Below are 21,773 nucleotides of genomic sequence, written 5' to 3'. Positions count from 1 at the left end.
TGTTGGAATAGATTTAGCTTGTGCACTGAGGATCGCTTCCTTTGAGAAGCAACCACTCTTCTTGAACTCCCATCTCCCTGGGGTCATGGTCCCTGAGGGCCTGACCGACTAGCCTCTTGAGCTTGTCAAAGTCGGAGAGAGAGAGAGGGAGAAAACAAATTCTAGTTACTACTTTCTTTAGCTTTCTATTTCTATTTCTTTCATGATTCATTTAGCATAAGTCTTAATTGGGGAAGTCGCCTGAGGAGAAATGGTATTGAGTGCACACAGGACATTATGGTGCGCTGGGAGAGGACATTTCTAAGGGCTGTAACTGCCTTGAATTCTTTTTCTTCAGGTGTAAATTATGAGTTAGCAATCCAGAGTACCTGAAGCAAAATGTTTTGTGATAGTAGCAATTCTTTAACACTTGTTTAACACTCCAAGCTGAATGGAAACTGTTTGAATTAGTTTATACCACAAATGTGCTAGTGTTGGGGTGACTTAGTCATGATGGTCCAGGAAATAGGCTCTGCATTTCAAAACCGTGTCTAAAACTACCTAACTGGTTCAGTGAAAGATAACGCACACCTAAAAATCCATGTCACGTATATCAGTCCGTATCATTTCTTCGGAAAGGAAAACAACAATCGTTCAGTTGTATTTCCCAATTTATACCCATAAAATCCATGTGGTCAGAAGGACTTGATGTTCCTGTATTGCATGAAACACTTATACTATAGTACTGTGTTTCATTCTTTTAAGACATCTCTTAAGGTTTTGGCACTTGAATTGGGGGAGGCAAGAGCGAAAGTGGGGGATATCTTGTTCAGGGAAAAATCCTGCATAACTTTTCGATATCTACGCACAGAACACTGGCTCTACTCATATCTGTAGCTGCATTCGTGCTTTGTGAATAGCTCGTGATTCAACAAATCTGAGATTTAGCCAAGATGACTTTTTATATTGGGGTATAAAATAGAGGAAAAATATATTTGGCAGTGATGACTCAATCTGAAGTATTCAAATACTGTTAGCCATTATTTTGTCTGTTATATGTGCATTGTTTAAATAAAACCCTTATAGAAGGTAGCTTTTAACGTGCATAGTAGGAGCTATTACATTTCATCCTTGGTAGTTGACTTGCTATGCTCGAATCGGAGAGGATCCTGGACTCCAGTAATGTGCAAGTCAGGAGTCTATATTTAAAAAGAAGGGAGTTGTCTGTTGGAGAGAAGAAAATGACCTTTTATAGATCTCTTCTTTCCATATTGGTTGTTATGTGTATTTAGTTTTATTTTGTTATTTGACTTCCCGTGGTTTTTGTGTGTCCCAGTGAGAAAAGGTGGCATCTGATAAAAGTGGGAACACCGGGCAGAACTGAGATGGCTTGCATGAGGTCAGAAGACTCAGCAGGCTGACCCATGACATTAGAAAGCCCTGTGTTGTTGTTTTGTGTTGTGATTTTAAGACTCCACGTAGGAATTCCTGCTTTGGGGAAGTGGAAGATCTTTAGTGCACACTTCAGCATTTCAGTTTGGGTCCCCTTCTGTCTGAATCATTTTAACGTCTCTCCAGTGGTAATGGGATCATTACTGAGCAACTTTGAGATAGCTAATGCTGTGGGCTCACTTCTGTTTGCACCATTTAGCAGGTTACTGTCCCATTTCAGGAGCTGACTTTGTGTTACACCTTATCTTGAAGTATGGTGCACGCACATCTTACATGCTGCAGTTTAATGTGGATACGCTTATGAAGAGGTGGCTTGTTGAATGGTAGTTGTATAGAATTCATTCACCTGAAAAGAAATACTATCCTTTAGTGCAGCTTCAGACTCCTTGCAGCTGGGCCCAAGTTAGGGAATACGTGACAGTCTTTCATTCTTGTGTTTCCACTCTTTCTGGTTTTTTCCTGGATTTCACATTCCCCAAAGCTGGCTTCCGTCTCGGCACTTTTCTTTACAGCAGTAGTGGATAAGGTGTGGTCTCCTTTGGCACCACTCTCTGATCCTGTTTTGTGAGTCATTCGGGATAGGCAGTTGAAATCATGTTAAAATTGGCCTCCTTCCCCAATTCTGGGAGGCTAACGTGTACCAACTTTCTCCATTAACAGATGTTTCTTTGGTGTTGCACTGCTTGTTGTCATGCCACGAGGAAAGCCATTTATACATTTAGATTGGCTTTAAAGTGGAAAGAAATTTTAAGCTGAGAGAGGGGCATGGATACAGAGCTAGGGGACTATGACAAAATATTTCAAAATGCTTCAGGGCCTTTTTTTGGTTGAGATACCCAGCATCTCTCTGTGGTCATGTCTCTTTATTTAAGTTACTGTCTTTCCTCTACACTAACAAAACTCTAGCCAGACCTCCAGTAGCTCAGAAGGATCCAAACACACATTTTCTTATCTCAGTGAAACTGATTGCAGTGAGAATGAATAATATTTGCCTGGTACCTGGCTCAGCAGTAGGATTTTTTTTTTTTTTGTTAATTTGTGCAACTTCTATGACACTTCAGATGCACTAGATTTATTTTCCTTTCTTGATTTGGGCATGCCATGTGTGCACACGCTCTCATTAATTGAAGTTCGACTGAAAACTTGTACTAAAGCTATGTGCATAATAGAAGATTTCCATGCTTGACTTTGGTTTTGTACAGCACTGCGCCAGGAATCAGGACAAATCTGGGTTCAATTTTTAGCTTTACTGTAAATCTCCTTTGCAGTCTAGAGACAATAACACCTTTTCATTTCTTCTGTATCTGTAAAATGAGAATAACTGAGCGTCCTTTCTCCTACAAACATCTTTCCTTGACTAGAAAGAGGGAGAAAATGCACACAGAACAGCATTCAGAAGCTCCAGCTGGGTTACCCAACTACTACTGAAAGTGTGCTTATTTTCTTGTTTTGACTTTGTTCATCAGATGTTTGCCACAACTGAGCCATATTCAAGCTAGTGGCCACAGTTTTCCTCCACCATTAATTTAGCAGGGAGGGCAAATTGGGGAAAAGCAGTGTTTTGCTAGCTGATGACAAACATAGACTGAAAGTCTTGGGCTGGTTTTCTCTTGGGTCTCACTTGTAACCCCCCTCTCCCCTTCCCAGTGCTGACAGCTTCCTTTCTACCTTGCCTCTCCCTACACTTCTCTAACATTCCCTCCTATGGTTTTTTTTTTTTTTTCCATGTGCTTGGGTCCAGCACCACTCCTATACAGATCAACCATTCCCTTCAGCGTGACTATTACTCTGACCACCCTTAAACTCTTACTCTCATAACCCCAAACCTACTGTCCCAGCTCTAGCTCCCTTTGGCACTGGTGTGAATGGGGGACATAAGGAAGTGGCAGGGCTCTGAGGGGTTCATATGCTGATCTGAGGCATATGTGGAGTGGCACTGGACAGTAGAGTCCTTGTCCCAGGTCTGGGCTGTAGAGTTCTTGTTGTTGTCCCAGATCTGAGATTGATGTGTGGAGAGGAGGTTCCACGCAGCTGTTTCCAGAATAAGGGGCTTAGAGAAGGGTGAAATAGCCCCCAACTTCAGCTGCATGCGAACACTGGAAACTCTCTTGTTCCACCAGAGCCAAGTCTCGTTGTATGTGTACATATTGTTCTTTTTAGAGTTGTTGTTTTGGACATGTACCAGCTGGAATTACCCTGGAAGGAGCAGGAAACTGAGGCAAAGGAACCCCTTGCCCAGAAGACCATAAATCTGGGCTATTGGCCTGACCCTGCATCCTGAGGAGGTGCAAAGACTTCCAAAACACTTGGAGTCAATGTGTAGACTTTTGGAGCACTTAGAATTGATTACTTTTTACTAGCAAGCAACTTTCTACCATAACTATAGCAAAGCTGCCATTCCACTATATACAATCCTTATTTTTAATATCCAGGTTTGGAAGATGCAGAACTGATAGTGTCAGTAGGTCACTTACCTTCTTGGCATAGGAACTAGGAGAAAACATGGCCTTACACAGACCTGGCTGCTGAGGCTATTGCTAGCATTCATCTGTGTTGTGCCGAAATGGAAAATATTTTTGTGCTGAGCTAACTGAGGCATATCCTGATCCAGCCTCGTCACAATAGTAGATCACTGCATGCACTCATCAGAGTTTCTTTGCCTGTGGAAATTTTGATCTCAAACTAACCTTTGCCTTCCTCTATTAAAAAAAAATGTTCCTCTGTTCTTTTTTAATCAGTCGGAGCCTTTTTGGATAACCGTTTTCCTTGGATAACCTGAGGAATGAAGATAAGAGATCAAAAATGCTGGTCAAGTGTATTCTGTCTCTTCTGCATTAGCTAGAGAGCCTCCTTCCCCTTTTTTTCCCAGTTTTATTCTCAGGTTCCTCTCTCCTCGTATCACGCAGCTTCACTTTTCCGCAATCAGGCCTTAAATAGCTGCATGAAACCTCTTCCCCACACATCAGTCTCAGATCTGGGACGAGGACTCTACATTTTTGCTTTCCTGCCTTAGATGAGCTAACAAAAAGGGACTTGCCTCATTTATTGCAAAAGGACAGCATGCTGCATAGCCTCTTTACACCTAAATAACCTGGTCAGAGGGGTCTTTTTTGCTGTGCTGCTCCTTGCTTTGCCAGTGTGCAGTAGTGGCAGCCACTCCCTCCATGCAGCCCACGTTTTGCATTCTTTCTGTCTTCCCTGTTGCCTTAAGGTGAGCTGTGCCAGGAAAACGCATCTTGTAAAGAGGATCGTAGAATTTAACCTTCAACAGCTTAATATTAGTAAATAGGCATGAATTTTGTCTGTTCTTTTGGAAACCTACAGTTTTTGGGGCTTTGCCTAACTGAAGCTATCATATGCGGTGTAATAATCAGGGCCCTGTAGATAAAAACATATGTTGTATGGTTATAGGAGCTGCTGCAGAATGGTTCATTTGCAAATCTTCTGTGTAACTAAGGTTCAGAAACTTATTGTTCATATTTTTGACGTTGTTATACATGCTTTCCAGCTGTGGAAGGAAGGTGGGGATGGGAAGTGGGGGGGACCTTTCAAATCCTAGCTGAAAGGCAACCCACATCTGCAAGTGGTGTTCACTGTCTCTGACTCATCTCAATGACTGCTAACTCTGAAGCTTACTGATGACACTTTCAATGTCATTTTTAGATAACTGTTTTGCTGCTGTTCTCTGTAGCAGAAGTATCAGGCTAATGTGCACATCAATCCTTTCTGGGTCCAGGTGCAGGTATCTAGGCTTGGCAGTGGAAAGCTGCTTATATTGCTGGGGAATTCAGGACCCCCAAATTGTCAAAATAAAAAATCCTCATCAATTCCTTGCTTTTCTGAGAAGGGGAAGAGAACGGTATGGTTATTAAAACTAAAAGCCTCCTTGGTTGTCTTCTGGAACAATTGCTGAACCCAACAGTAACAGAACCACTGCTGCAAAGCCTCTGCCCCCTTCTCCCCTGCACCAAGGTTACAGGTCTCCAATTTAACACCTAGTCTGCCATAGGTTTTGGCAGTGAAGAGACTGCATACATTTATTTGTATTCTCTCCCTTCTTTTTAGGTAGGATCCTTGCTTTTTCCTTTTAATTATAAAGTGATCAAGTGCTGATAAGTTATTCTGAACTTAGACGTTCATAATCCCTACAGCTATGTGTATTACAAGGATGTGGGTAGCAACAAAGCTTGCTGCATGCGGCACTCTTATTCCACGTTATATATTCTTGGTGATTTTTTTTTTTTTTAGATAATTGGATCTGGACTCAAAGTTTTGATGTTTGGATTCAAGCTTTTTTTTTAATTTTAATTTCCTGTTATGTCTCTCCTGCTCCTATTAAAAGGGATCTTGAAGCCAGAGCACAGAATGAGTTTTTCCGGGCCTTCTTCAGGCTGCCAAGGAAGGAGATGGTACATGAAGTTTTGGACTGTTCTCTGTGGACTCCATTTAGTCGCTGTCACACAGCAGGAAGGATGTGTGCATCAGACAGCTATATCTGCTTCACCAGCAAAGAAAGTGGCTGCTGTGATGTTCTTATCCCACTTAGAGAGGTAGAATTTAATTTTCTTTTTCCATTTTATATCTTGTGTGGTTTTCTGCTGATCCAGACCTCTACTATCAATTAAATGATTACCTTGCAAAAAAGTTTTGCTGTGTGCGTGTGTAAGGTATGAGAGGAGGAGCGTTACAAGGCTAGTTCTGGGCCTAGAAAATGAATTCCTGAAAGTGGAATTCAATAAGGCAACGCACTAATCAAGATGTAGGCTAGCCAGCTAATATAGCATGACACAATAATGAGGAATCTTGCAAAACAAGATAATCTGCTTGAGAAATGGTGTTGCCCCATCTTTTTTTAAATGAATAAAAGCTCTTAATCCTCCTAGCCGCTTCATTAGGTAGAGGGGATGTTCCCAGCTGGAAGCATGAGTATTAAAAGTTTCAATATTGGGAATTTTGTAATTTTGTTAACAGTGTGCAGAGATTGGGGTCTGGTGTTGCTGGATGCTGGACACAGATATGGATGACAGTGACATGGTTCCCTCTGTTATTGACTCTGACTCTATGTATAAATGAATATAGGCACACTCCATGCATAATCTTCCCCACCAAGCCTATGACCCTTCCACAGTCATAGAACACGTGAGAACAGATATGTAGACTACCAACAGATCTGAGATCAGCATAGGTTGCAAGGGCATATTCATGGGGTGGAAATAAAGGGGGCAACAAGTACATGTCTGTTTGGCAGCGGAGGCATTAAGTGTTGCCCTACCTGAGAGAATGATATGGAAGAGACTTGGGATGGAGTTTCCAGTCTCTGCTTTATTGTAGGCTATCCAGTGCCTGTGGTATAGGATTCTTGCTACAGACCCTGTTTAGAAGCTACCTTTGTTTTTAAAAAATCTAGGTCACCAGTCACCCATATTTATAACATACTAACAGGATATTCAAGTCCTTTCGGTGACTTTATATTTTTTTACCTACAGATTTTCGTAACCAAAATCAATGTTTATTTGATAGAACTGTATTCTGTTTTCATCAGAATCCCTGGCACTTTCCACTTGCCACAAATGGACTAGCTTTCAATTAATAAGAGAATTTCAGGGTTTCTAATTAGTCTATCTCTTTTTAATAGCAAATTACACTGCTAGTTACCTATTTTTAATGTACTAGAGTGGCATATGACTTGGGTTTGTTTTGGTTTTTTTTTTATATATTTCAACTCTGTGCTAATTCAGAAACATTACTGAATACAGCTAACTAATTTGTAATAAATTCTTTCTTATTGTTCTTCTGCAAACTCCTAGGATCTCTATTCTTTGAGCTTTTTTTGATCATTGTGTGTTCAGTTGTGATTTCTTAATAGATCTGACTTTGGGACTCAACCAATAATAGCACAACGCCCAAATGATATCCTGAGTCTAATGACTTCTCTTCCAGTGACGGTCTTTGAAAGTGTACAAGAAATGTAGATGATATATGGTATATAACTGAGGGTGGAAGCTTTTTATTTTGCTGAGTGTCCAACAGTTCTGTTTAATGGTGTAATTGTGTGCCATTGGGCTAAAATTCCTCATTTTTTTTAAGAATTTGCTTGTGCTGATTCCATTCTAATTCTCATTTTAATTTTTTTGTATTAAATATCACCCCCGAAAAAAGTTGATGGGGAAGGTTTGCAAAAAAGCTTTCTGATTTTGGATGATTTTGTTTTATGGGGGGGATAAGGAGTGTCTAGTCCAAGACACTTAAATAGGACTGAATTTAAGAGGGCAGATACCCAGGAGTTTTGTTAATTTGGATCCCTTTAAGTTTTTCAAGTGAGCTTTCAAAATCACTAGTGGCAGTAGCTAAGATTTTCCAGAGACCTTAGACTGAAGCAGGGAGGTGAAATAATTATTGATCTCTTTAATTTTATTTCAGAATTTTGCTTTGTAAGATGCGTCTCATCAAGAAAATGCAGTCTTGAGTAGTGGTAGAAATCCGTGCCATTTTGTACATTTCAACATGCAAACAGTGTATCAAGACATTGCTGTGAATGTGGGGATGATGGTAATGCATTTTACATTATGTTTCTGGAACAGGTGGTCAGCATTGAGAAGATGGAAGATACTAGCCTCCTCCCTAATCCAGTCATTATTAGTATAAGGAGCAAAATGGCCTTTCAGTTCATTGAACTGAAGGACAGGGACAGCTTGGTGGAGAACCTGCTTCAGAGACTAAAGCAAGTCAATGCCAGCAACCCAGTATATTACAACAGCCTGAAAAATAAGGACACGGTACTAAGCTTTTGTACTGCACGCTGCTCATTGGTGGTATTTGGCTATTTGTCTGTCATCCTGTATCCTTTCGTTCAAAATTTTAACTGGAGCAGAAAATTGGTCAGAAGCTTGTTAGCACCATTTACTAGTAATTTGTGTTTTAAAGTAACTATTTCTTTGTATCATATGGCTATTCCTCTGTGCTAAGTCAGATATGGTAGGTACTGAATACAGCTAACTATAATAAATTCTTTCTTATTGTTCTTCTACAAGCTGTCAGGATGCCTGTGCTTTGAGCATTTTTACAGATGCACAGAACAAATACAGATGAGCAAGCATGTCCTGAAAACATAGCTGTTTATATTTCAAAATGTTTTCTTGGGACAATCCACAAGAGGATCCAAGATGCTAGGAGTTACCTAAAAGAAGGTGGAGGGAGCAGGGCATTCTTGGTATTCTTAGGAATGTTGGGAGATTTCAGTATGCTCCTTTTTGAACGGCATACTGACTGGGGGTGTAGCTAAATGTACTGGAAGCTGAGAAACCCCATCCTTCAGATAACTTTGCCTGAAGTTTATTGCCCTGGGAAAAGTCTAGTGGTTGTGAATTCCAACTCCAGCATTTTCAGAAAACAGCATTTTGTGTTTTCTCTGTGCTCTTGTGCCTCTAGGAAGCATCTCCCACGTGTTTTCTCCTTTTCTTAGTAGCAAGAGATGTGGAAATGTTGCCACTGTCCTGCCTGTTGGGAGATCCCAGGCTTCTCCAGCTCGCCCTCTGTTTTTTCTCCCTTACTCATTCCTCTAGGTGACACTGTCTACAGCTTGCCTGTTTCCCAGTGTGCCCCTATCCTTGAAAAATCAACCTTCCTCTCAAATTTTAATTTTTTTCCTCTTCCTTCACCCTACAATTAGCTAAATAACTGTTTCCTCTACTCTGGAAACTTGGCAGTTATTTGGTCAACAGTTGGCCTGTCCCCAGCTAAATCTTGAATGGCTGCCAGGATTACCAGTTCCCATGGCAGTGTCCTGGGCACCCTTCCCACCCAGTTGCTGACATTCTCCAACCTTTCCCCTGGTAGTCCCAGAACGATCTGTATGTGTCTGTTGTGGAGTAGCTTGTTAAAACCTTTGAGTGTGCCAGCTAATGCTGTGCTATGAAAGAATCCAGTCTTAAAAGCTGCTGGCTAACTTGGCTATGAAACAAAATAGAAAAGAACTCTTCATTTGGTCTGTCTTTTCCAAAAATCATGGCACTAGACTCCAGCTATTTGATTGTAAGTTCTCAACGAAATGGTGATGGTGACTGCAATGGACTGTACTTACTGGCATGCCAAATTGTGGATTTAAGTACTTCAGTTCAGGAGCCCAAGTTTGAAAAATTGAGTCCAAGATTATAGCAGAGTTGTTCAGCTTTATTAGTTCCCATTGGCTATTGTTTGCCTTGAACACTGTGAATACGGAGTGGTTTTTGTTATCCTTTTGAAATTTTTCTTCAATCCTGCATTGCAGACCTCTCCCACATTTCATTCAACGTCTGTGTTCGGTAACTGTGAGTCTGACAGTACAGGAATAGTGGCTTCAAAAAACATGGATGGAAATGATGCTGGAAAGGATGGCAGTCACTTGCTAAATTCAGAGGAATTGAGGTCAAACGTGCCTCAGCCAGGAACTGAAGAGTTCAGGAAGGTATGTAAAAGTGGCATGTGGCTATGATATAGGATTTTTGACCAGATCTTAAACAAAATACTTTAGTAAAAAATACTTTTGGTCTTAAACAAAGTGTTTTTGTACGACATTGCACACGCTTTCCCCCCTCAATAAAACTGCTGCTGAATATAGTCGTGTGTATTATATGTGGGAAATATGATGAGAATAGCTTCTGCTGATTTACGGATGAAAGTAAAATCTGCACCCATCTTAACAGGGAGCAGAACACGAGCAGGCTCTGCTCCCTAGCTGCTGCTACTCAGTTACTCTAAAGAAAGATCCTTTTTTCTTCATTCTGCCTTTCAGAAACAAGGTGCATAGTATATTCAGGGGGTATGATGCACAAGAAACACGTGACAGCTGTGGCAACTGAAACAAAATCAAATAGTTTTTTTTCCTTTTTTAATACAGTTACGTATACGGGGGGTGTGTGTGGGGTGTGTGTGTGTGTGTGTGTGAGCAAGCTTAAAATGTAAGCTCATATTTGTGTTGGGTCCCTCCCCTGGCTGGTTTTTCTTTGATAAATATATATTTATCAGCCCCCACCTTCTCCCCCAAAGTAGTGTCTCTGTATCATGACTTTTTCTTATTGAATGATTCCATGAAAAGAAAATAGGTGGTACCTTTTTAATTGCTTTTAAATCTTCATCAAGGAAAAACTTTTGATAGAGGATAGGGACCAGGCCATATGTTTGTATATATTAATTGGAGTAATGACACTTATTGGGGTTTGTTTTATTACTGCCTATCATCTATGATATTTTATTATAATTGTAATGGCAACCTTCATTACGACCTAATAGAGTAAACAAAGATTTCAGAGTATTATGCCAGGCCCTAGCAATGGACCTTTTTTTAACAGAGCTCGTTTCATATCCCCTCCAAATTCCCAGTTGATTTGCAGAGCCTAAAAATGTCAGTGCTGCTTTTCTGCAGAAATAAGTTTTTAGCTTTCTTCTTTGTGATCACTGGGGTAATAAAATCATTGTTATAAGAGACTCCAAGGTTCATCTTGTCCAACCCCCTGCTTGAATGCAGGGATGCTCTTTCAAAACTGTCCCTATCAAATGCTTAACAACAAATCATTTCTGCTTCTGACAACCTCATCTTTTGGTACTGTAAGTTCCTAGAGGGCTTTTTTGCAGGCCTTTGGTTCAGTCCATGACAGTGAGGGTTGCACTATTGTCCAGAGTACAGAGCTGCTGCATTCCACTTAGCTGTCTGATTGTTGAGTAGTCATTGTGACTTCTGGCCTCTTAATTAACACAAACTATGGCAGGGGTTCCCAAACTGTGTATGTAAGACATGTCTGGGGTGTACATGGGAGGAATTGTGTAATGGTAGATTTAATTTTCATTATAATAATTGGCATTTAAGGGGTTAAAATATCAAACGTATGCTGGTAGAGGCATGTGGGCAGCTGGTAAACCTGGAAGGGGCTACTCGGTAAGAAAAAGGTTTTGGGAACCCCTGAACTATGGAAGAAAATGTGGCACATAGTGCTTGTTTTTCTGCATTTTTCCAGCTGCAGAGGGGTCCTTGTAGAGCTGGGTTCTGGTCTATAGTGGGGCTCTGCTGGTCTGCTCTTGAGTGGTGGAACTGCAAAAGTTTTGACCCAAGGGCAAAATGGATCAAGATTTGTCCATTTGATGCAGACCTCCTATGCCTGCTTTCACAATCCATGATGCACAATTCACTAATGAAAGGGACAAATCTGAAGGATTTAATTTCTTTTATATACAAGGCCTTGAAAAACATGGGGTGTATTTTTTTTAAAACCTCTTTATTTTATTGCCAGTTCAAGGAGAGAGTAAAAGAGAGTCTGTGGAATGATCATTTTGCAGAATATGGCAGAACTGTGTGCATGTTTCGTACAGAGAAAATCAGAAAGCTTGTTGCCATGGGAATCCCCGAATCTTTACGAGGTGAACTCTGGCTCCTCTTTTCAGGTGAGACCTCTGTAGAAGTTGTTGGCAGTAGCTAGGATCCGCATCTGAACACCGCAAAACTTGCAGCTAGGCGTGAAACCTCCAGATAGTTTTTCAGCACAGGAGAAATGTCTTCAGATGTTTTGGTACATGATGTACTCTAGTTGAATGGGAGTGGTAGAGGGTTGCTCAGTTGCTACAGTGATACCTACCTGGCTGGACAAAATAAGGACACTTTTATTTGTGTGTTATAATTATTCAGTGATATACAGAAATATTTAAATAGCAGCACCTATTTCAGCAACTTAATTGGTATAAACTGCCTTCATGTCTTAATGATGGGGCAATTAGATTGCAGCATAAATATTGATTTAAGCTTAGCTCAACCTAATTTATTGCAAATTAAGTGGCATCTTGAAGTCACCCGTGCTGCAGCTTTTCAAGGAACATTGGCAGGAGCAGTAGAAACTGGATATAGGAAAGGCCAAGCTATATTGCTGACTGCTGTCTTTGGGCAGCATTATTCCGTATAATGTGATCTTGAGTTTGTCTGAAACCAAAGTACACATTAAACATTTTCAGTGCATGGCGTATGTGGATATGGTGTGTATATGTAAGGCCAGTAATGCTTTCACCTGGGGATGTTGTATAGTACAAACTCAATCCCAACCTGATTTTGTCTTCTGTTTAGTTTTTAATTATACCTGTTTCTTTTCACGGGAACTGTTGAACTTCAGAAAATCATCTCCACTGTTTTATCTGAATTTAGGTTCAGGACTTCACTAATTGCATGTAGTGCCTAATATTAATTACAGACCTGGAAGTAAACAGCTTCTCCACACACTTTCTTTAGACTAATACTTCCCTTTAACAACATTGTACTTAAAAGCATCCTAATTTGCTTGACATTTCCTCTTACTGTGGTTCTCAGATGCTGTGACTGATCTTGCTTCACATCCTGGTTACTATGAAAATTTAGTAGAGGCCTCAATGGGCAAGTGTTGCATAGCAACAGAGGAGATCGAACGTGACCTGCATCGCTCACTGCCTGAGCACCCTACCTTCCAGAGTGAAACAGGGATAGCAGCTTTGAGGAGAGTCCTGACTGCTTATGCTCATAGGAACCCCAAAATAGGATACTGTCAGGTAAGCATTAGCACATGGTGACAGGTTTTCGTCTTTCTAGGGAAGAGTCTCAACTTGCTTTTATCATTATTTCAGAGTATCATCATCTTAAAGTAATGCTTTTGGTGTAAATAATTTACTTTTCTACATATTTAAAATATTTTGCTTACATATTAAGTACCCTTTACTTTGAAAAATGCATGTATACAAATGGCACCATTTGACTGCACAGATGTGTGCCCCTGGCAGATTCAGAGTTTTGCTTCTACTATTGGTAGCACGTTGAGTACAAGTTTCTCATACAGTGCTTAGCAAGTGAGCAAAGCAATGTGTTCTGCAAAACTATGCTTTGTACAGGGGATCTGTGAAAGTATTTGATGAACTGAAATTCTCCTTTCCTCTTTCCAACTGGGTGGCGGAATATAGAGTACCAGTGCAGTAATTACCAGCTAGTTTGCTACAATAATTTCTCTGTCTTTGCTCCAGCTCCCTGAGTTTTGCCCGGGGAACAGAACAGTTCCCCCTTATTTATGTTCCATCTCTGCAAGCAGGAGAATTGTGGTTGGACGCAATCAAATGCCCAATTCGTGTCTTAACAAAGTAGAATTCTGTATTTTCCATAGCTGGGTTGTGTTGCTAGTATGAAAACAGTGTGTATGAACTTGCAAAGCCACCTGTGGCTTAACTCTCAATTAAATTGCTAAAAGTCTATTCACTTTATATTATCCTTTAAGCTTTTTTCATAAATTGTTACCTCTATATAGTTGAAGGCAGTAAGAAACCATCAGACATGGGGTGTAGTACATAAATTAATTTTGTTACGTTTAGAACACAGCCCCGATTTGAGGAGCTCTTGGAGAAAGTTTAGTTTTTGTAACTAATAAATTCCATGTTTTTTTTTCTTTGACCTCATAAGTCTATGAATATTTTGACATCTGTCTTACTGCTGTATGCCAAAGAAGAGGAAGCCTTTTGGCTATTGGTTGCAGTGTGTGAGAGAATGCTGCCAGATTACTTCAACCACCGAGTGATCGGTAAGATTTTTGCTTCCATTCTTTCATAAAAATATGACACCAGGAATGGGTGGCTAAAATACTGGGTGGCATTGGCATGAAAAAGTGCTTGGTATTTTGCTTTTGTTTAGAACGGTCCAAAATGCCATGTGTGGATTGGTACCTGAGGACACCACTTACATATTGTGTGGAGGCCACTTTGCTCTGTTCCATATCAGTTTCAGAGCATGTGTTATCAGAGATACTGGAAGACTTGCCCAAGACTTATTAGTCCACAGCCTGGCTGGTTAGGGAGGTGCTGTGCTTTTTGTCTGCTTTTAATTAGATCAGTGACAGATTTAACACAAGATAACTACTTGCTAATCTTAACAGTTTTAGTTTTTGCCAATTTTGGACTCTCTATCCTAGCTGGTTGGGAGGATCTGTTTTAGTAACTATGTTTGCTTTATCTGAATGTTGAAAATGTATAGGCTTAGTAAAAATTACACTAGCGAGAGAACAGATATCAAACTGTTTCTTAAATTTCAGAGTATTTTTCACATGGACATGCAATATTGGCAAATAAATATAAGTCTTCCAGTCTCCTATGCCCTGTACTGCATCTGGAGTGTGCCTAGCTGCCCTGCAGTATACGTAGGTTAAACTTCTAGAAATGCATATTTAAGTTGTGTGTGCAGAACATGTAGCCACATGCACATTGCAGAAATGTTAAAGAGATTATTTTACACAGTAATTTTAGGAGTGTGCTCCTGGGGGTGGAGGGAAAGCTCATTGTTTGCCATTTCTTGTCTTCCTCCACCTTTTTTGAAATGGAACATATATACTTCTGTGTTTTGATGTGTTGGAGAAGTTCTCTTTTTAAGCATAGTGTTAGTGTTTATTTGTCTGCTTTTGCATCATCATATTGCTGAACAGGCAGCAAGCTTAAATTTAAAGCAGTGCTGCCATAGAAGTCTGCTAGTAAAATTAAATGGTGTTGCTTAGTGACACCACCAGTTGGCTGGTGGATTGGACATTGGTTATATCCTGTCAGTCAGTCAACTTTTTCCTCTTCTATAAGTAAAAGACTTCAGCTACTGTCTTGATGCTGTTTATGTCCAAATTCTTTCTCTACTCCAAACCTGTCTCCTTTCTCAAAATCTCAAATTGTGTTTTTGACATCTGATAGAAGTCCACCTTGCGTTGGTCTTCGCTGTAATACAATCTTGTGATTCTGACCTGGTGCAGCTCCTGACCCTATTCCTCTCATCTGGCTGTGCTGCCTTTTTTACGTCCAAGCAATGGTACGGTATGTCCCATACCAGGACATAACATACTCACCCAAATCCAAGCTGACCCTGAATTTACATAACCCTCTCTGTGTCTGTGCCAAGTTATCATTTCCTTCTTCTGATCACTTCTAGCAGCTCAGTGTGTCTCATTATATCTGAGCGCTAGCTCCCTTAAGCTTTAGTTTACATTGCCCAGCTGAAGCCACCTTTTTCCAAGTCACCAGGAGATCTTATTACTTGTCCTTCCTTTTTCTCTCTCTCCCTATTTCTTTTGTCTGTTTATGATCCTTGTGATAACTCATGACTGAGTTTAGAGGGTATCTTCTTCAGGGTAGGAACACCATCTATATTGGTCCTCCAGAAAATCTAAGGATATTTCTGAGCACTCAAATTATTACAATTTTGAATTCTTGTCTCAGTTGGTAGCATAACTTCTGTTCTGCCACCGCTGGCATGTCTCCTTGTAACAGTGCTCAGGAGGACAAATGCTGCACCCGATACTTCAGAATTTGCAAACAGTAACTGAACTGTTTGGTTTCCTGTCAGAAATGATGCATTTGGGCAGCAGACGTTCTGAGTGACATGTATCAGTGTATCATGGAAAGAGCAGAAAATAATTGGCAAAGCTAATGATGTTTGTATAAAGTAAACATCTTTAAAGCAAGGGGCTTGTATTGCATGTCTCACTGCCATGAGTTATGCTATCTATGTGAAGCTGCACATCTTGGTACCTTGACCACATGGTCCCAAGGATGGGGCTAGGGAGAGCCCCAGTGCACAATATGACTGCTGTGCTGCACTCCAAAAGGATGTAATGTAGTTGCCCAATATGGTACATCAGTATATGTATCTGAGGTAGAAAGTGCTTGGTGCATGACCAGCTCCGTACTAATGGTGGTTACACTGCATCCTTTCAGAGCAGTGAGTGCATTATTTATTTAATTTATTTAAATGTACCTATTTTGCATGGAGCAGGTATGCCGTGTTGCATGGCAGTGCTCTCTCGCATGGTTCTTTGCCACTATAGGCACATCCATTAACTCCGGTGGGGCTTCTCAGCACTCTAACAGGCTGGGCCAGGGCCTGAATGTGCTCCTGCTGAAATGATTGCTTTTAACACTGAGAGGAAAACTTAACGTGGGGCATAATACAAGGTAGATGTTCTTAAAATCCCTGTCGTGGAGCACCTAAATCCATCCTTCAAGTGCATTTACACATTTTCCAGCCTAGTATGGAAACTCTGCTGCTCGTTTTGTTTTTAGATGATGAATATGTACATTGGGTACATGCACCAGAGGGATGCTTGCTTTGCTTTCTTTTTATTGCATAGATCCCAAGTTGAACAGTAAAACAGCTCTTTCAGAATTGTTTTTGCTAGTACTTAGCTATGATGTGTGATTTAGCCAGAAAATAGCAGCTGCTGCTATTATGATTTTATAGCACCCAAAACAGTATGAAGTCCAAATAGCAAATGACACAGTCCTCGTACAGAGGAGTTTACGATAGGAATTATAGATGTGATGCCAAAGGCAGGGATGGGATTCGTATCAGCAGGACAGTGGGTTACTCATGTCAGACGTGTGCATATCTTGGTGTTCCAGATGGATATATTTTTAATTATTTGTCAGCTTATGATTTGCAGCTAAACAAAAATTCTGAATTCTTTGGCTTTCCTAAACCCCAGTTTCAATACAATTTCATCATGATTTACAGGTGCTCAGGTAGACCAGTCGGCATTTGAAGAGCTTATAAAAGAGCGACTTCCAGAACTGGCTGAACACATGAAAGATTTGACCACGCTCAGTTCCATTTCTCTTTCATGGTTCCTTACCCTTTTTCTCAGCATCATGCCCCTAGAAAGTGCTGTGAATGCTGTAGACTGCTTTTTCTTTGACGGAATCAAAGCTATCTTCCAGTTAGGCTTGGCTGTTCTTGAAGCTAATGCAGTGGAGCTGTGTAACAGCAAGGACGATGGGCAAGCCTTGATGATTCTTAGCAGGTACGTTCCTTTGTCTCACGGTGTAGTGTTGCCAGACTTACAGATTGTCTTACCTTAAAATGTGGTACCAAGAAATATGGATTGTGTGTTGACCATAAGAGAAGGATGTTCTGGAGCATTTGCACAAGCTTCTAGTAAGTTCAGCTTTTTGCTGTTGTTTTCAAAGTCTGATTTACACAATGGGTTTAGATGCATCCCTTGGCACTCTTCCTGGCAGTGCTGGAGGGCTGCATGGACTGCATCAGTGTTCAGTATTTACCATTGCTCTTAGTTTCTTCCCTGGAGTGAGGCACTTCCTGCTTCAGGCATCATGAAGGTGAGAACTGTTCTTCCTTAGGAGGTTTCTGTATTTAGTCATTGGCTGCATTGCAGCTTTAAGTATGAGTAATAACTGAAGCATTCTGAAGTATATAAGCATAAAAAAATCAGTATATTTCCACTGGGACCCAAGCCAGAATATTGTACTTATTTTTATTATGCTGTGAAAAGAATATGTAGTGGAGTAATCTGAATATATAACGGTTTTTCCCTTCAGATTTTTAGATCATGTTAAAAATGAAGAAAGCCCTCTGTCACCTTTCAAAAATCACCACACCTTTTTCAGTGATGATCAAGAACCCTGTGCAGTGACAGAAGTAGCTGACCTGATCCGTGATTCCTACGAGGTAAAATTAAAAATTGGAATCTGCTGAACTTTCCATTCAGAGAGCATTTTAAATGTTTCTTTCTGTGTGGTAGTTAAACTATGCTAGGATGTTGTATGTATGGTAGACTCATACTTTAAGCATCTACTGACTAACTCCTTGAATGATGTTCTCAAATGCTACAGCAATTGGCCTGATAGAAGTACTTAAGGAAATAAGCTGGATGTTTAAATACAGCATTAAAAAATCCATTTTCCCTAGGACTAATAACACTTTGAAGTTTACATTTTCAGATTGATTAAAAATCTATTCCTGTACTCTAGAAATTTGGAGACTACTCTGTGGATCTGATTGAGCAAATGCGCTATAGACACAGGATTCGTGTTCTACAAAGCCATGAGGATACAACCAAGCAAAATGTGGTATGTAGAATGTTGTAGGTTTTAATTGTTTTTTAAGATTGACTCTTAATTTAACTTTAGTGAAGGGAGAAGCAGTACCGGGTGCTTTTTTGCCCTTTTTCTTGCCATCTTGAGTGTGAGTGCTTTTTTATGGCTTTATGCATAAAGTCCATCAGGAAGATAAAAGAAAGGGAAGAGGCATGAAATCACCAGTGCTCCTTTTCTTGCAGAGTACAGCAGTGTGGGAGGGCACATGCTTGCTTATCTGCTAGTACTGCTTGTATTCACCACCAGTATGTTTTCTCCTTCTTTCCCTTTAAGCTCAGAGTTGTCATCCCAGATGTTTCAATTGTTCCTGAACACTTGGAGGAATTGTATGACTTGTTTAAGGTTGGTGTGCCCAGGAAATATGGGGTAAAAGGGAAAAAAACTATGCCAGGCTTATGGGTTTAATTTGCTGGCTGTTATTTGGGCTTGTACTGGATGTAGATGTAGAGCTGCAGCACCCTTTATTGGTGGTGGTGTTATGGGATGAGATGCCAAACTTTGCCCTACAGTCTCCTTCCTCTGGCTTTTCAGTTGGAATGCATAGAGCAGAACTTTTCAACCTGTTTTAGTCTAAGTACCCCCGGTGGGTGGACGCTGATTGGGGCGGGGAGGGAATGCCTTGCCAGATGCTGGGGGTGGGAGGGTGTGTGCAGCCAGACACCAAGTGGGGACCAGGGAAGGAGCATGTGGCCAGGTGCTGAGAGGGGAGGCAGAGACGGTGCACGGGCGGGTAGGGATGGAGTGCCGCCACTTCCCAGGAGCAGGGCCAGGGCAGGGACTGGGCTGGGGTGAGGACAGCGGCACCCCTCTGCTGGACGGAGAAGCTCACCAGGCTGGTGTGTGGGGGCAGCAGCCACTGCATGTGAGCTTTCCCACCCCCACGGAGGGGTGCCGTTGCTCTTGCCCTTCCCTGGCCCTGCTCCTGGGAGGCAGTGGCGCTCTGTCCTTGCCTGACCACACGTACCCCCTAGGGTACCCCAGTTGACGACCCTTGGTGTAGAGCAAAAGAAACAATCATTTAAATCAGTGGGGCTTAGATCAGGTCTTGAGCCTTGTCTTCTTCCCTTCTAACTGAACTCCAAGAAACAGCTATGTGAGATTTGGCTTCTATTATACTCCCAACAACTTTCACCTCCAGTTTCACAATGCATAGTATAGCTGACTGCACAACCCATCCTGTTCAGCAACTAGTACCAAAAACCTTTAGTTTCACACTCTTAAGGACCACACAGATAAGCAAAATTGACCTTGATGCTTGTCATTCATTCATAGTTGTCTGGGTTCTGACTGTTTTAGGACTGTATTTCTACTCTGTTTAACTTCCCTGCTTCTGGGCGCTCTGAAAGGAGCAAGGTGAGTGAGGAATCATAAAAGCTTCATAGTATTCCTTTCATCTAGACCCTGGACATGAGAAGCACGTAGAGCAGTTTAAGCAAGGAGTGACAGGTGATATGCAGCCCCTTCCTTCAGAGGTGTCAAACATCCAGGCCACAGGCAGGGTCTAGTCTGCTGAAGTGGGTCTTCCGGCCCCCAGGGCTTCTTGTGGACTAGATGACTTGCCGTTGTGAGCTGGATTTGGCTTGTGGGGCTTGTGACTGGAGCTACTGCATTAAATAACTTTGGTACCTGGGGCACTGACCTTGCTGCCACTTCCCTCAAGACCCCCTGTTGCTCACCACTGAATCTTTAATCCTCATTTGTGACTCCTGTCAGTAGCAGGGGAAGTGAAGGGTGTTGGGGGTGGCTGCATTAACCCCCTGGGTTCTGGAACTGTGTAGACCTCTGGTAGCCACAGGCATCAATGCCTCCACCATCACTCATGGGCTTTCTGACCTGCAAAAAGTCCTGAATGACTTTTGACACCCCTGATTTACTTGATGACAGAGGGCTGTTTTCTCAGAAAACTGGGGTAATATAACACTGGTAAAGTTGTGTCTCTGTGCACTTTACCTGGGACAACTGTTTCCTTATGGCAGATGAGCTTTTAACTGCTTCCTGCTACCTACTAGTCAGGCACTAGCATACAAGATTCATGTGTGTCTGCTCATAATCCCCGTGTATTTACATCAGTCTAGATATATACCTGAGATACAGTAATCTCTTATACATGCTTAGATGTGTGCAAACAGTTGCCTGTTTAGTAATGAATATTTACTTGACTCTGTGTATGTCTCATATATGTGTCACTCATAGCAATAACCACTGGATAACTAAGAAGAAATATTTTAGTACAGTGGCTTTTCTGTTTGGCATTATCTTGGTCTCACTACATTAATGCACAATTTCAATACGCCATTCTACTTCGATAAGCATGGATTATGCTGTCTGTAATATATATTACATGTTCTAATGCTTTTTTCTCTACTGCCTCTGATTTCCTTTTAGAGAGAACATCTAATAAGCTGCTACTGGGATTTGACTAGTCCAGTAATTGAGAGACATGACCCAAGCAGAGCTTATGCTGAGCAGTATAGACTAGACCATCAGCAGTTTACTAACCTTTACAAACTTGTCTCGCCATGGACATGTGGGGAACACACTGAAGTCCTAGCTGAAAGGATGTTCCGACTGCTGGATGAAAACATGGACCATCTCATTGAATTCAAAGGGCTGGCTTGCTGCTTAGGTATGTGCCTCTTTGTAGCAATCTAACTGGATGTTGGGGGGAAGAAGTGGGAAGAGTGCTCTGCTTTTCTTTTAATGTAACACAAGCAAGAGGAGGGCATGCATTTCTGTTGAGAAGCATGGTTTAACCAATCTCTGTTCTTGACTGATTTCACTTCGTTTCAATTACTTGTTGTAGATTAGAATTAAAAGATGACAGGAGGATCTGTTTGAACGTCATATTATAAATCGCAATTCTGTTTGACAGGAAGCAGTTTAATATTTTGCTGGAAATGTTGGGCATAAATAAAATGTTCCGTCATTCAGAAGGGAATTGAAAACAATATGGAGACTGTCACCATGCCATTATACAAATCCACGGTGCACCCACATCTTGAATTCTATGTGCAGTTTTGGTTTCCACATCCCCAAAAGGTAGAATTAGAAAAGGTACAGAGAAGAGCAACCAAAACGATCAGGGGCCTGAAGCAGTTGCCATACCAGAAGACAAAAAAAGGCTGGGGCTCTTGAGTTTGGAAAGGAGAAGGTTGAGAGGGCATATGATAGTGTGATATAAAACCCATTAATAGTTTCATAGTTTCTAGGGTCGGAAGGGACCTGAGTAGATCATCTAGTCCGACCCCCCGCCATGGCAAGAAAGAGTACTGGGGTCAAACGACCCCAGCAAGGTATTCATCTAACCTCTTAAAAAACCCCAGGGTAGGAGCCTGCACCACTTCTCTTGGAATTTGGTTCCAGATCCTAGCTGCCCTGACCATGAAGTAGGGCCTCCTGATATCTAGCCTAAATCTACCCTCTGCCAGCTTGTGACCATTATTCCTGGT

General features: G+C 41.3%; 1 protein-coding gene across 3 annotated transcripts in view; it reads left to right on the top strand.

The window, feature by feature from the left end:
- TBC1D8 (TBC1 domain family member 8) overlaps nucleotides 1-21,773 on the top strand; it is a 62,020-nt gene that overhangs the window by 35,594 nt on the left and 4,653 nt on the right. For all 3 annotated transcript variants that reach the window (XM_019529523.1, XM_019529521.1, XM_019529522.1), the window contains 11 exons: nucleotides 5,774-5,981; nucleotides 8,013-8,207; nucleotides 9,698-9,874; nucleotides 11,694-11,844; nucleotides 12,755-12,969; nucleotides 13,865-13,982; nucleotides 16,946-17,231; nucleotides 17,767-17,896; nucleotides 18,199-18,297; nucleotides 18,598-18,666; nucleotides 20,710-20,950. In XM_019529523.1, coding sequence (XP_019385068.1) covers nucleotides 5,774-5,981; nucleotides 8,013-8,207; nucleotides 9,698-9,874; nucleotides 11,694-11,844; nucleotides 12,755-12,969; nucleotides 13,865-13,982; nucleotides 16,946-17,231; nucleotides 17,767-17,896; nucleotides 18,199-18,297; nucleotides 18,598-18,666; nucleotides 20,710-20,950 — 1,889 coding nt within the window. The remainder of the gene's footprint in view (nucleotides 1-5,773; nucleotides 5,982-8,012; nucleotides 8,208-9,697; nucleotides 9,875-11,693; nucleotides 11,845-12,754; nucleotides 12,970-13,864; nucleotides 13,983-16,945; nucleotides 17,232-17,766; nucleotides 17,897-18,198; nucleotides 18,298-18,597; nucleotides 18,667-20,709; nucleotides 20,951-21,773) is intronic.

This window comes from Crocodylus porosus, unplaced genomic scaffold, assembly GCF_001723895.1.
Source record: "Crocodylus porosus isolate Cpor-Errol unplaced genomic scaffold, CroPor_comp1, whole genome shotgun sequence".
NCBI classification, from domain to species: Eukaryota; Metazoa; Chordata; order Crocodylia; family Crocodylidae; genus Crocodylus; species Crocodylus porosus.
Note: the sequence above shows the minus strand (reverse complement) of the source record. Positions and strands in the feature narration are given on the sequence as shown.